This window comes from Cherax quadricarinatus, chromosome 43 (assembly GCF_038502225.1).
Source record: "Cherax quadricarinatus isolate ZL_2023a chromosome 43, ASM3850222v1, whole genome shotgun sequence".
Lineage (NCBI taxonomy): Eukaryota > Metazoa > Arthropoda > Malacostraca > Decapoda > Parastacidae > Cherax > Cherax quadricarinatus.
The window spans coordinates 8,825,829-8,841,921 of record NC_091334.1 but is presented as its reverse complement, the minus strand read 5'-3'; the positions used below and the strand labels follow the sequence as shown (position 1 = coordinate 8,841,921).

The following is a 16,093-nucleotide window of genomic DNA, read 5'->3' as shown; positions in this document are numbered from 1 at the left end:
AAACCGAATATGCTAATCAAAGATGCCGCTGAAGGGCTTTTGATCCAGGGAACAAGCTACTCTTTCCTTGGATTGAACCCCATTCTCTCTCATTTCCCCAGACGTTGTATGACCCCTACGGGTTTAACGCATCACTTTGAATATAAAATAATATAATGCAGAAGCCATAAACCTGTATATGTCAAACAACAAGTGAGGAATGAGAGGTAATTAGAAGTAAAAGCAAAGAAAGAAAAGGTAGCTCCAGTTCCTTGAATCAAGAGCCCTCCAGCATCAAGGTCCCGTTTGAGATGCACATAATATTAATCTTTATTTCTTCTATAATGATATTGTTTAATATTAAACTGTTAATACTCAACTAGGTAAATATTTAATTATTTATTGGTACAGTTTTGTTGAAGAAATACGTAAAACATTGACTTGAATTTTGAAATTTTAAATATGTAGAGAAAACGGTTCCCTTGATGGACGAGACCTTGATCCAGGGAAATATATCTAACCTCGACTTCCTTGGATCAAACCTGCTCTTCTCTTATTCTCCATGGCGGTATATAACCCCTACTGGTTGAGAGCTTCCCATAAAAGCAAAAGAGAGAAACCTATTACATTAGAAGGTACGTTGGCGCCAGCCATGACAGTGTCACTGAGACCAGGGAGACGAGAACACGTTCTCACTCGACCTCCTCCATTTTTTTTTTCATTCTTGCTGCCTTGCCAGAGAGCTCTTGATCCTGCAGATATGAGTGAGAAGAAAGCTTCTATCATGGAGAAAGTGAAGAAGTTTGTGTCTCTCAACAAGAGAGCACTTACAGTGTGTGCAGTGGCTGCTACCCTCGCTGGCGCTGGATATTATCACTTCTGGTAAGTTGGTTTGTATTTAGTCATCATCTGAAATTTAGTTTCAACTTTATTTCGAAGCGTTGCGAGGAAAGTTGAGTTCTTTGATGCTCTTGATAAAAAGAAAGGAGTTATCCTCTAGATCGAACTTAAATTTCTTCACATACTCCAGAGACTGCTATGCCATGGCCCAAACTTTGCCATTTCACTTTGGTAGTAATAATAATCGGGAAGGGCTGAAAATGGAACAGAATCATCAGGAAGAGCTGAAAAGAGAATAGATTATGGGAGTACTTAGTTTTCCGTGTGAATAATAATATTACCATTGGGAGAAACTTACTCCTTACAAAACATTTCCTCGATTCCCACAACGTAATTATATCAGGGTTCAGGTGCCTTGATTCCGGTGAAGGGCTCTTGGTCCTTCAGTCAAACCTGATGGCCTCCCAGTCCCAAGGCGCAGATGACCCAGATGGGTTTAGTGCTTCCCCAACGAATAATTTAATTTTTATCCATACAAGTAATCCTACCTGTCGTTTTACTTTTTTTTTTTTTTTTTGACGGTACTCGACGTCTATTTCTTGTCGCTTCGACTTCTTTAATTTTTAACTTCTCTAAGGAGATGCTATGATGCCGGTGAGGAACTCTTGATCCAAGGAACTGGACTTATCTCCCCATTGGATCGAACCTGAATGCGCCCCATTCCCCAGGCACTATATATGGTCTCAACGGGTTTACCGCATCCTCTGTTTTCGTTTTTCTAAGCAAGATTGGGATTAGCATATGTGACCACAAATAGGTGTCATGTGACTCATGTCAAGTGTTAATATAATTGTAAAGAACAATATCGGAGATGACAAACATGATTAATTATGCCTGTACCTTTCAAGAGGGCTTCCTTGATGCTGGTGAAGATTAGATTCTTTATTGCAGCATGATATAATGTTTTGTATAAGGGTGAATGATATTTCTGCATGCAGAAAGCCTCTTAATATGCAGAGCATTTCGGGCAAACTTAAACCTATCTTAAGTTCAATAAGGCAATAATTAATTGATTGATAATACATACAGTCTTTTAAGTTGTAGTAAAAATAAAATTAGGAGTTACAGTGGGTACAAGATAATTCATTAGTACATGTGATATGACTTTTATCGAGCTTAATTGTTTTAAGAATTACAGGTTGGATTATGATTACAGGTAATGAGGATTGTAGCATATTAACATAATGTGAACACATACAGTATTTTAAGGGTTGTGAGGATTACATATATTGAGAATAAAAATATATTATTTTACATGTTTATGGCAATAAGAGTATGAATATATAGTTTTTTCATTTAGCTGAGGTTGGGATATGTTAGGGAGTTAGTGTAATGTCTATTATGCACCCCATACCCATCCTGTCGTAGGTAGTCAAAAGATTACAGAGGTGCATAATGGGTCCAGGGACTGGGCCCCAAAGAACTTGATATTCCAAGCATCAGCGATCGCGTTACTGAAAGAAATCTCTTCATTGGGGTCAATATGCCCATTCAACCCGTTGCACAGAAGCCCGTCACTTTCTTCAACACTGGTGAACACCCTCTAGATGGATCGAAAAAACTGGAACCGACCTCCAGATGAACCAGCTACATGAACTATGTCAAGTAAGGCAACAGAGGTACTTCCCCGCTTCATGGGATATTACCCCATTCCTAACTACCATTCCTCCATTACCCCCCCAAAATTCTTAAATCACAACAATAGCTTTGCCTTGAAGCCAGACAGGATGCCTTAAGCTGTATTGATAGCCTAGTCAGTTAGTTTAATATGTTTATTATGCACCCCATACCCATCCTGTGGGCGGTAGTCAACAGAGGTACATAATGGGTCCAGGGACTGGGCCTCAAAGTTTTGATAGCTGAGCAAGTTACAGAGGTAATGAATTCACAATTTACAAAGGTAATGAACTCACAATTTACAAAGGTAATGAACTCCAGGTAGGTCTAGTCACAATCATGACAAGTTACAAAGGTATTTACAGATTACAGAGGTACACAATGGGTCCAGGGACCGGGCTCCAAAGTTTTGATGGCTGAACTAGGTACAAGGTAATGAACTCACAAGTTACAAAGGTAATGAACTCACAAGTTACAAAGGTAATGAATACTGTAAGAATGGTTACTTACGTTTATACATGGCTGCAATCATGAACAAATTTTAGAGTAATGAGCAATTCACACTTCCACACCCGGTCACAACTGTAGTGAGTTATTGGTGCAAATGTTGATTGCTGAGTCTCTCTCTCACACACACACACACACACACATAAACACACACACACACATAAACACACACACACACACATACACAAACTCATACACACACGCACACACACATACACACACACTCATATACACACATACTCACACACACACACACACAGACACACTCACACACTCATACACACACACAAACACACACACAAACACACACACACACACACACACACACACACACACACACACACACACACACACACACACACACACACATGCACATATGTGGTAATGCTTTATTTACAGCTAGCAAAGTCAGGGTATTTCTCCAGAATGGTCTGTAATATACCACTGTGGATAAAATACTTAGCCATTTCTTGAACACTTCTGAGTGAGTTGTTTCTAAATTCATTAATTTTATCGCACTCCAGTACATAATGACGCAGGGTGTGACAATAATCCATCTGGCAAAGTTTACATTTCGTTTGGTCTACATCTGGTGGTGGTGATTTAACCTGCCAAAGATACTTGTAACCCAGCCGGAGCCGGGCGTTAGTGACATCCAAGAGTCTGCTTATTTTGTTGGATGCACCATAGACATGTGGCTCCTCCTGCATGATAGAATGATGATAGATGGACTCACTGGTGTCAATCTCCCTGAGCCTTAAGTCCATAAAATTCAGCTGAAGTTCTTTTCGTATTATTGTTCTCAAACTACTACCTGACAAGCCAAGATTGTAATCTACTCCCTCTTTGAAAGCATACAGCTTAGCCAATTTATCAATTCTATCATGCATCTGAAGACCAATGTGAGATGGAATCCACAGCATGTGCACTCTGACTCCACTGTCCACAATCCTACCATACCTGTGTCTGGCTTCTGACACAAGCATGCCACAATTTATGCTTAATGAGTTGAGAGCATTTATGGATGACAGAGAATCAGTTACAATTAAACTGTCAATCTTTGATACATAGATGCATTTCAGTGCAAGGAGTATGGCAAACAGTTCTGTCTGAAGGGTAGAGGCCCAATTATTGATGCGTGCTCCAATTTCTTTAAGACAGCCATCACTGTATGACAACAGCAGCACTACCAGCTGCACCAGTGGATTGGTGAACAGAACCATCAACGTAAATAATTTGCGAGAGTGTGTGCTGTGTGACTAAGTTATCAATACAGCTTAAGGCCTCATGTTTGGCTTCAAGGCGAAGTTTTGGTTGTGATTTAAGAAGTAGTTTGGGGGAAATGGAGGAATGGTAGTTTGGAATGGGGTAATATTCCATGGAGCGGAGAAGTGCCGCTGTTGCCTTACTTGACATAGATCATGTATCTGATTCATGCGGAGGTCGGTTCCAGTCTTTTCGATCCATCTGGAGGAGTGTTCACCAGTGCTGAGGAAAGTTTGGAGGGCTTCTGTGCAGGGGTTTGAATGAGCTTGCCTGAGCATATTAACCCCAATTAGGATATTTCTTTCAGTAACACGATCTCTGATGCTTGGAATATCAAGTTCTTTTTGCATATTTAAAATTTTGGCAGTACGAGGGCATCCTAGGATGATCCTCATTGCTTCGTTCTGCAGTTTTTCCAGCCCTCCAAGCTTCCAGTCAGACACAAGAGCAAGTAGTGGCGCAGCATAATCATCCAATGATCTAATAAAAGCAAGATACATCATTTTCACAATTTTAACATTAGCACCATACCTGGAGTTTACCTGGAGAGAGTTTCGGGGGTCAACGCCCCCGCGGCCCGGTCTGTGACCAGGCCTCCTGGTGGATCAGCGCCTGATCAACCAGGCTGTTGCTGCTGGCTGCACGCAAACCAACGTACGAGCCACAGCCCGGCTGATCAGGAACTGACTTTAGGTGCTTGTCCAGTGCCAGCTTGAAGACTGCCAGGGGTCTGTTGGTAATCCCCCTTATGTGTGCTGGGAGGCAGTTGAACAGTCTCGGGCCCCTGACACTTATTGTATGGTCTCTTAACGTGCTAGTGACACCCCTGCTTTTCATTGGGGGGATGGTGCATCGTCTGCCAAGTCTTTTGCTTTCGTAGTGAGTGATTTTCGTGTGAAAGTTCGGTACTAGTCCCTCTAGGATTTTCCAGGTGTATATAATCATGTATCTCTCCCTCCTGCGTTCCAGGGAATACAGGTTTAGAAACCTCAAGCGCTCCCAGTAATTGAGGTGTTTTATCTCCGTTATGCGCGCCGTGAAAGTTCTCTGTACATTTTCTAGGTCGGCAATTTCACCTGCCTTGAAAGGTGCTGTTAGAGTGCAGCAATATTCCAGCCTAGATAGAACAAGTGACCTGAAGAGTGTCATCATGGGCTTGGCCTCCCTAGTTTTGAAGGTTCTCATTATCCATCCTGTCATTTTTCTAGCAGATGCGATTGATACAATGTTATGGTCCTTGAAGGTGAGATCCTCCGACATAATCACTCCCAGGTCTTTGACGTTGGTGTTTCGCTCTATTTCGTGGCCAGAATTTGTTTTGTACTCTGATGAAGATTTAATTTCCTCATGTTTACCATATCTGAGTAATTGAAATTTCTCATCGTTGAACTTCATATTGTTTTCTGCAGCCCACTGAAAGATTTGGTTGATGTCCGCCTGGAGCCTTGCAGTGTCTGCAATGGAAGACACTGTCATGCAGATTCGGGTGTCATCTGCAAAGGAAGACACGGTGCTGTGGCTGACATCCTTGTCTATGTCGGATATGAGGATGAGGAACAAGATGGGAGCTAGTACTGTGCCTTGTGGAACAGAGCTTTTCACCGTAGCTGCCTCGGACTTTACTCTGTTGACGACTACTCTCTGTGTTCTGTTAGTGAGGAAATTATAGATCCATCGACCGACTTTTCCTGTTATTCCTTTAGCGCGCATTTTGTGCGCTATTACGCCATGGTCACACTTGTCGAAGGCTTTTGCAAAGTCTGTATATATTACATCTGCATTCTTTTTGTCTTCTAGTGCATTTAGGACCTTGTCGTAGTGATCCAGTAGCTGAGACAGACAGGAGCGACCTGTTCTAAACCCATGTTGCCCTGGGTTGTGTAACTGATGGGTTTCTAGATGGGTGGTGATCTTGCTTCTTAGGACCCTTTCAAAGATTTTTATGATATGGGATGTTAGTGCTATTGGTCTGTAGTTCTTTGCTGTTGCTTTACTGCCCCCTTTGTGGAGTGGGGCTATGTCTGTTGTTTTTAGTAACTGAGGGACGACCCCCGTGTCCATGCTCCCTCTCCATAGGATGGAAAAGGCTCGTGATAGGGGCTTCTTGCAGTTCTTGATGAACACAGAGTTCCATGAGTCTGGCCCTGGGGCAGAGTGCATGGGCATGTCATTTATCGCCTGTTCGAAGTCATTTGGCGTCAGGATAACATCGGATAGGCTTGTGTTAATCAAATTTTGTGGCTCTCTCATAAAAAAAAATCATTTTGATCTTCGACTCTCAGTCTGGTTAGCGGCTTGCTAAAAACTGAGTCATATTGGGACTTGAGTAGCTCACTCATTTCCTTGCTGTCATCTGTGTAGGACCCACCTTGTTTAAGTAGGGGCCCAATACTGGGCGTTGTTCTCGATTTTGATTTGGCATAGGAGAAGAAATACTTTGGGTTTCTTTCGATTTCATTTATAGCTTTTAGTTCTTCCCGCGATTCCTGACTCCTAAAGGATTCTTTTAGCTTAAGTTCGATGCTTGCTATTTCTCTGACCAGTGTCTCCCTGCGCATTTCAGATATATTGACCTCTTTTAGCCGCTCTGTTATTCTTTTCCGTCGCCTGTAAAGGGAGCGCCTGTCTCTTTCTATTTTACATCTACTCCTCCTTTTTCTTAGAGGAATAAGCCTTGTGCATACATCGAGTGCCACCGAGTTAATCTGTTCTAGGCATAAGTTTGGGTCTGTGTTGCTTAGTATATCTTCCCAGCTTATATCGGTTAGGACTTGGTTTACTTGGTCCCACTTTATGTTTTTGTTATTGAAGTTGAATTTGGTGAATGCTCCCTCGTGACTAGTCTCATTTTGTCGGTCTGGGGCTCCTCGCATACATGTCTGAACCTCAATTATGTTGTGATCTGAGTATATTGTTTTTGATATGGTGACATTTCTTATCAGATCATCATTGTTAGTGAATATGAGGTCTAGTGTATTCTCCAGTCTAGTAGGCTCTATTATTTGCTGGTTTAAATTGAATTTTGTGCAGAGATTTAAAAGCTCGTGTGAGTGTGAGTTTTCATCAGAGCTGCCTCCTGGTGTTATTACTGCAACAATATTATTTGCTATATTCCTCCATTTTAGGTGCCTTAAGTTGAAATCCCCCAGGAGCAAGATGTTGGGTGCAGGAGCTGGAAGATTTTCCAGACAGTGGTCAATTTTTAACAGCTGTTCCTGGAATTGCTGGGATGTTGCATCCGGAGGCTTGTAGACTACCACAATGACTAGGTTTTGGTTCTCGACCTTTACTGCTAAAACTTCCACTACGTCATTTGAGGCATTAAGCAGTTCTGTGCAAACAAGTGACTCTGCAATGTACTGGGGTGAAGCCCTGCCACAACTCTAAGTGATCTTAGTCGTTCTTTGTATTGGCGACAAAGTCTTGTTACAACAGGTCCAAGTAGTGGAACCTCAAAGCCTAGATACCTGTATCTGCTTACATATTCTAGAAGAGACCCATCATGCAATTGGATCTGACAAACTGTGCCTCTCTGTCGAGGAGGACGCCTATTGAGTATCTTTGTTTTATCAGTAGAAATTATCAACCCCAGGTCCTGACACGAGGCTAGTACATGATTAAGAATGTTTTGGGTGTTGGAGAATCCGGTGGTGTGAATCATTATATCATCAGCAAAACTAATCACATAATTATGGGGCTGACTAGGCATAGCATTAAGTAATGCATTAATTAGAATATTGAACAGTGTGGGACTGAGCACACCTCCCTGTGGGGTTCCTAATTCAAAGTCTTTAGTTACACTTCTATGTCCCTGGAACAACACAGACGATTTTCTGTTGGACAGGTAGCCTTTAATCCAGCGGAGAAGCCATCCTCCAACATCCATTCTGGCAAGTTCACTAATTATTACATGTCGGTTGGCTACATCGAAAGCGGATTTAAGGTCAAGGAAGGTAGTGTAGGAGCTGTCAGTGTGCAGGGTGAGAAAGGTGGCTATGCAATGATGCACGCTCCTTCCATGCATGAAACCATGTAACCGGGGAGACAAAAATTGTTTGATTCTGTACATGAGACGATTAAGAATCATTCTCTCAAATGTTTTACACAAGCAGCTAGTAAGAGATATTGGGCGAAATGCATTTTGTTGATTGGGCTTAGGAATTGGAATGATGAGGCTGTTGGTCCAAGATTGAGGGAGCTCCCCAGTTACATAGCTCATGTTATATAATTCAAGTAATGGATTACCTGGTACTCGACACAGCAATCTGAGTATGTTGTAAGTAATACCATCCTCACCAGGCGACGTGGAGTTGCCCTTAGTTAGCGCTGCATCAAGTTCATAATTAGTGAAAGGAATGTTGCAATCATCTGCCTTACTGAGCATAAAGCAAACAAGTCTCTCCCTTGCATCATATTTGTCATTTAATTTTGCCTGTGTGGTACTGGGGAGATTGTCATAGCTAGATGTAGCAGCCCAAGCACTGACTAACTCATTCGCCCTATCACACAGCACACTCTTACACATTATTTGTGTTGGTGGTTCTGTTCACCAATCCACTGGTGCAGCTGGTATGCTGCTGTTGTCATACAGTGATGGCTCTCATAAAGAAATTGGAGCACGCATCAATAACTGGGTCTCTTCCCTTCGAACAGAACTGTCATACTCCTTGCACTCAAATGCGTCAGTGTATCTAAAGTTGACGCTTTAATTGTAACATTCTCTATCATCCATAAATGCTCTCAACTCATTAAGTATAAATTGTGACATGCTTGTGTCAGAAGCCAGACACAGGTATGGTAAGATTGTGGGCAGTAGAGTCAAAGAGTGCACATGCGGTAGATTCCATCTCATATTGGTCTTCAGATGCATGATAGAACTGATGAATTGGCTGTTATCCTCTTTCAAAGAGGGAGTATATTACAATCTTGGGCTTTCAGTTAGTAGTCATCCAAGGTATGGTGCTGATGTTAAAATTGTGAAAACGATGTATTTTGATTATATTAGATCATTTGTTGATTATGCTGCGCCACTACTTGCTCTTATGTTAGGGAAAGATGGGTTTTTTTTTTTTACCGTTGTTTTGAAGATGCTAACAGCGTGGCTCTGGAGATTTGGAGATTTCAGGCAGGAAGTTCCAGATCTTGGGTCCTTTTATGTACATTGATTTTTTACAAAGACTAAGCCAGACACGGGGTATGTAAGATTTTTGTGCCTAGTGCTGTCTATGGGTCATGTTGCAACTATCAAGGAAGTACTTCAGGTCGGGATTAATATTAGAATTTATTGTTGCCTTTCCCTTTCCTAAATCAAGCCTGATTATCTACCACACCCTAGGGCCTAGGCACTATATGACCTAATGGTTTAGCCCTTCCCGATGATTATAATAATTATAAGTATGGAGCATTTATTGTAATGCAAGCTGTCTTTTTAGGGCTATGATTGAAGACTACTCGTTGGAGAAACTCAGACATTAATTTATTTGTTCCGATATGTAGAAGCTCACTACACCATGGAATAAATAGTTATAGCTTGTGCAAATTGTAATTTTGACTGGAATGCCACGTCAGGGCCAGTCACAGCGAACGTAAACAAAAACATGTCAGTTCCATACTGCTGATAATGAAGTATGGTAGATTATACCGTGGCAGAACCCGCTTAATATCGGACATCTTAAACTACATTTTATCACCAAAATAATCCGAGGAGCAACATTCAGTTATTAGGAAGTAAGTTTATTCAGGTATACACAAATACAGTTACATAGATTATCATACATAGGCGTCCCGTAGCTCGATCGCTAGCGCACTCGGTTCACACAGGTCAGGGGTTCGTGTTTCCATCAAACACCTGCTGTCCCTGTTCACCATCAGTTTAAAATGGGTACCGGGGTGTTAGTCGACTGGTGTAGGTCGCATCTTGGGAGAAAACTGACCTAATTTGCCCGAAATGCTCAGCATAACAAGCGGGTCATTGATGTCAGCTACGCCTGTATACCATGTACATGTATTTGTAGTAAATAAAGATATTATATTATATTAGCAGCATGAGTGTAGAGAACCTAGGGTAACCCAGAAAAGGTCAGACAGTGACTTATTTCCATTGGGGTTCTTTTAATACATTATACAGTACTATAATGGAGGTAAAATGAGTTATTTATATTTACATGTGTGTTAGCTAAAAAAAAATAATTCTGTCGCTACATTCATTAGGCACCTTTTGGCTCTTCTTGAACTGGTTCATGCTATGACTGGCTTTGACATGTACAGGTCTGTTCCATTCCTTTATTGATGTACAATAAAAGGTGTTTGAAGCCTGGCCACTGACTATGGGTACTACAAAGTTGTGCTCTCTCCCCCTAGTACTATGATTGCTTTAGTTCCCAGCCTTGACAAAATTGGCAGCAAGATATTATGGACACTGAGCAGTTTTATAAACGTGATTTAACTTCAGTTGTTTTACTCTGTCTTCAACGTTCACCATATTCAATTGTAACTCATCCTGGCCTACATGTTCTCTTGGACCCAGGTCCAGGATGAATCTGACTGTTGTTCTGGGTGATTTGCAGTCTTTATTTTTTTTTTTTTTTTTTGCCAAGGCAGAGTACCATGAAAAGCAAGCGTAGTCCATATGACATTGTATAAGGACTATACATAGGGTCCTGCGAGCCTCAGTAGGTAGACAATTGTGCTTGTCTGTAGAGGAACTTTAGTCTGGCATTCGCTTTCTTTACTACACTGTTCCCTATCAATTCTGACATGCATGGGTCAAAGGGGATTCCCAGATATTTTACTGAGGAAACTGAAGTGATGGGTCCCCATTACACCGGACATTAAAATTATTTGCCCTTCTCAGTTATGTTTCGTGCCAAAAAAAAGTATGGCTTCCGTTTTCCCGAGGTGTAACGATAGTTTGTTGTCTACTAACCATTTGCTGCAGGACTCCAGCTCCAGTGTTATTACATTAATCATAGTATCTTGTGGGTCTTTACCTGACAAAGAACACTCATCCGGATACAGTAGGAATTTGCACTTGACTGTTGGACATGACGTTTACCTTACCATTTTTAAGGTTTAAAACCCTTCGAAAGTGAGAACTCTTAATCCAAGGAATTAGATTTGTCCTCTTCTTGGATCGAATCTTATTGTGCCCCATTTCCCCAGTGTTGTACGATCCTTACTGATTTAGCTCTCATAAATGTAATAATTAAATGCAGTTCTGAAGACTAGTTCTGCAGGAAGTTTTATCTTGAGCAAAAATGCAAATAGAAAGAGAACTTTATACCTGCTGAAAGTATTCTACATTTCGTTGTATAAAATGATGCTAAATATAAAAATGTATGACTGGAATGGGTTACATAATATTAAGGATAGTATTTGTGGCAAGCCTAGGATGCAATTTTCTTATTACCTCGGAAAGGCACCTGGTAATATTCTCACGGTAGTGAAAATATTATTTGTAGGATTTTAGAGTTGAAATGATAATGTACTGTTTTACAGAAAAAGGCTTTGTTTATGAATTGTTTTGTATCAAGAATAATGATTCCTGACAATTTACATACATGAGTAACTCTGCCTCTTGATTAAAAGAAGTGGACCTGTCCTTCCCTTGGGTTGAACTTGATTATCTCGTATTCTCCATGCGTTGTATGACCCTAACGGGTTTAGCATTTCGTCCCAGATAATATTAATCAACCCCTCAAGGAGGTGCCTTCACCAATCCGCCTCTTGGATCGAATCTGACAGCTTTCCATTCCCTACCTCACCTATGCTATTTGTGCTTGGGGATCAACTGCAACAACTCACCTAAAGCCAATAATAACCCAACAAAAAGCTGCAGTAAGAATAATCACTAAATCCCATCCCTGGCAACACCCCCCCCCACTCTTCATAGACCTAAACTTACTCCCAGTTCAGTACATCCACACTTACTACTGTGCAATCTACATCTACAGGACCTTAAACTCCAATATCAACCTTGACCTAAAACGCTTTCTTGATAGTTGTGACAGAACCCACAGGCATAACACCAGACACAAACATCTCTACGACATTCCCTGTGTCCGACTAAACCTTTACAAAAATTCAATGTATGTCAAAGGCCCTAAAATCTGGAATACCCTACCTGAGAATTCTAGAACTGCAGACACATTCATCACCTTCAAAACTACCATTAGAAAACATCTTATCTCCCTGATACACCCCGTCAACTAACTACACGAATACCACCTGGTGGTTCACACTTACACTCACTCACTCATTTGACCATAAACAGAAATATTAATCTCAATCTTAAAATAATAAATCCTGTGATACTCCAATACTGAAACTATGTACTGTGCCAAAACAAAAGCATTCACATTGCTAAACTCACAAACTAGTGTTTAGTCACTTAGCCATAATACCAACTTACCTCATAATTTGTAATATTTTACAATTAAGAATAAAACTAAGTCTGCCCGAAATGCCTAGCCATGCTAAGCGTTCTAGTGGTACACTCTGTAATCACAATTTTACTACATGTAAACCACACAATAACCAAATTTCTGTAAACTCAACATTGTAATCCTTATAGAGAATAAACTTTGAATTTGAATTTGAATATGTGCTGTATGACCCTTACAGGTTTAGCATTTAATATATGTACTGTGTTATTTTCAAAATTGGCTCTGATAATGGGTATTACAAAGGCGATAAAATGTACTTATTCAAACTTACATTATTTAACGTACTGTTCTAATGGTAAAGTAGCATACTTAGGTATACAGTGGCTTGTAACATCATTATATAAAAACATTTTAATCCACAGTGTAGAATAAAGGAAGGGTTACAGTTGGAAATAGTGCTACAACTACTGGATGTTAAAATAATTATGTGATAGATAAAGCTGAAGACAACATTACAAGCAGAGCTGCTCTTGTATTTATAAACTGTTAATTCTGTGTGTTATTTTTCGTTTAGTATTTTCAGCTTTTCCCAATATATTTGTTTAACATGGACAAATTTTGTAGTTTGTCTTGCTACTTTTGTCTTATCCACATTTGTTTTGGGTGCAGACATCATTACTTACAGCATTCAACTTTTGACCTCATTGTGAACCTTTATTTATTTATTTTTTTTTTTTTTTTTTTTTTTTTTTTTTTTTTTTTAATTTTTATCTGGACCTGTAAGCCAGTGGAAGTCCTCGGTCGGATGCCAAAAGCTCCAGCTGTGGGTCATCATATGACTAAGACACGCTTCAGGAAACGCTTGTCCTGTTTCCTGACAAACATTATACTGTAGAGTTGAATAGTAGTATAATGTAAAAGTGTGAAAGTGGGCAGATGGACTTTCAACTTTCCACAAAGTCAATTTATTGTAGTGAATCATCTTTTGCAGATAAGAATTAGTACAGTAGAGTATGATTAGTAGCCATTGAAGACAAATTTCCAAGTTAATGTAGATACACCAAATTTTCCAGTTGGCCAAAAAATAGTGTGATATTCAGTGAAAGCAAATCTGAATCCCTCTGATATTTAAAAAAAAATCAAAATAGTTAAGAGATTACGAAACGTGATTGGATCAAGCTGTGCTTGGTGTAATTTAAAATACAGTACGTAAGAGATTACGAAACGTGATTGGATCAAGCTGTGCTTGGTGTAATTTAAAATACAGTACGTACTTGTATACACTTCCTTTAATTGTAAAGCCATATGTATTTGGCGTTTATATTTTAATAAAATAATAGTACACTTTGAATATAAACCTGTTAATATTCTACACTTTGAATATAAACCTGTTAATATTCTACACTTTGAATATAAACCTGTTAATATTCAAAATTAGTTGTTACTCGTTTTCTCAAATTATTAATATAGTACTGTATTCACTGTGAAGAAAATAAGCTTAAAATTTGTTTCAAAATATTTTTTTTTATTCCTCAGCTACCAGCCTGATTCACAAGCTTCTGATTCACAGGCTTCTGATTCACAGTCTTCTGATTCACAGTCTTCTGATTCACAGTCTCAGAAGACTGAACAAGATCTGAAGAATAGTGAGGCTGCCAAGAAGAAATGAGAGGAGGGGAATGTGTCTTAAGATCTCTTCAGTACGCCATCTCACGGAATTACTTTTTTTTTTTTTTACTCTTCCTGACAATGAAAATAATTTGATTTTTTCATAAAGGAAACTAATTTTGTCGACAGTAGTAGAATTTCAGTGGATTTAATAATATGGCAATATATTCCTCGTAGAGTTCATTTATGCATGTATAAATACATTTTATGGTCGTGGATTGCACACAGCATTGCCATAAAAACCTTACATACACAAACAGGTATGCATTCTATTTGTAATGGAACTAATTATGATGCACATGTATTACATAAGGAACTGATTGGGCTCAAGACAATTTGCATTTTTTTTTATTCTTGATGAAATATTTATTACACAGCAACATTGGTTATAGCAAGACCATATGTAATTTATACTTAACTTTGTGTATAGAATTGTTCCAATTTCATTGCTTAGAGTAATGTTTATATAGGAACATATATTTTCTCTAAGCATTACCATAAAAACCTTACATACACAAACAGGTATGCATTCTATTTGTAATGGAACTAATTATGATGCACGTATATGTATTACATAAAGAACTTATTGGGCTCGACCATTTGCAATTTTTTTTATTCTTGATGAAATGCTTATTACACAGCAACATTAGTTATAGCAAGACCATTTGTAATTTATATTTAACCTTGTGTATAGAATTGTTCCTATTTCATTGCTTAGAGAAATGTTTATATAGGATCATATATATTTTCTCTAAAGAAAAGTTACTTTTAAGCCTAAAATGATGTGCGTAGGGGTACTCTTGTGCTCTGATTTTTCAATATTGTATCACTTCAAGTGTAAGGGAGGTTTTATGGGTAAGGGAGGTTTTACGGACGAGGGGCTTGGACTTCCAGCAGGCGTGCATGAGCGTGTTCGATAGGAGTGAATGGAGACGAATGGTATTTGGGACCTGACGATCTGTTGGAGTGTGAGAAGGGTAATATTTAGTGAAGGGATTCAGGGAAACCAGCTCTTTTTATATAGCCGGACTTGAGTCCTGGAAATGGGAAGTACAATGCCTGCACTCTAAAGGAGGGGTTTCGGGATATTAGCAGTTTGGAGGGATATGTTGTGTATCTTTATACGTATATGCTTCTAAACTGTTGTGTTCTGAGCACCTCTGCAAAAACAGTGATTATGTGTGAGTGAGGTAAAAGTGTTGAATGATGATGAAAGTATTTTCTTTTTGGGGATTTTCTTTCTTTTTTGGGTCACCCTGCCTCGGTGGGAGACGGCCGACTTGTTGAAAAAAAATATTACAGAAAAAAATTGGTTAGATAACAGTGCAGTACTTGAACTAATTAATGTATCAGAAACCATTATTACCCTTAACAAAGATTCCAGACCATTGGATAATTAGTCAGAATATTAAAGGAAAGATGCATAATAATGAGCTATGTAAAAGTTTAAGATTATATAAAACTCAACAGTATAGTAAAAGCTTTGTCAAGATGGAAGATGATTACCAGTGCGCCTCAAAAATAGTTTTAACATTTGATGAATCTTAAACCTGGAAGGCTGAAACCCAAACGTGCTGACAGACCGCTGAAAGTTGCACTTTCAGTACACTGGCTCCTTGACTTTAAGTAATTTATTGCACCAATTTTTATATAATTTTTCACGACGGGTATAGCGCACCCCATTTAATAATGTATGCTAGTTTAGCGCTCCAAATTAATAATACCGTAGACGAGTCAAGTTAGTTTAATATCTTTGTTATGCAGCCCATACC

The 16,093-nt window shown here is 39.4% G+C and overlaps 1 protein-coding gene across 1 annotated transcript; it reads left to right on the top strand.

Annotated features, from left to right (window-relative positions):
• The first annotated feature begins 526 nt into the window (after positions 1-526).
• LOC138853906 (uncharacterized) lies at positions 527-15,248 on the top strand. The gene is made up of 2 exons (XM_070093559.1): positions 527-861; positions 14,190-15,248. Exons 1-2 carry the CDS (start codon positions 542-544, stop codon positions 14,320-14,322), a joined length of 453 nt encoding a protein of 150 aa, XP_069949660.1. The 5' UTR covers positions 527-541; the 3' UTR covers positions 14,323-15,248.
• Positions 15,249-16,093: the final 845 nt, after the last annotated feature.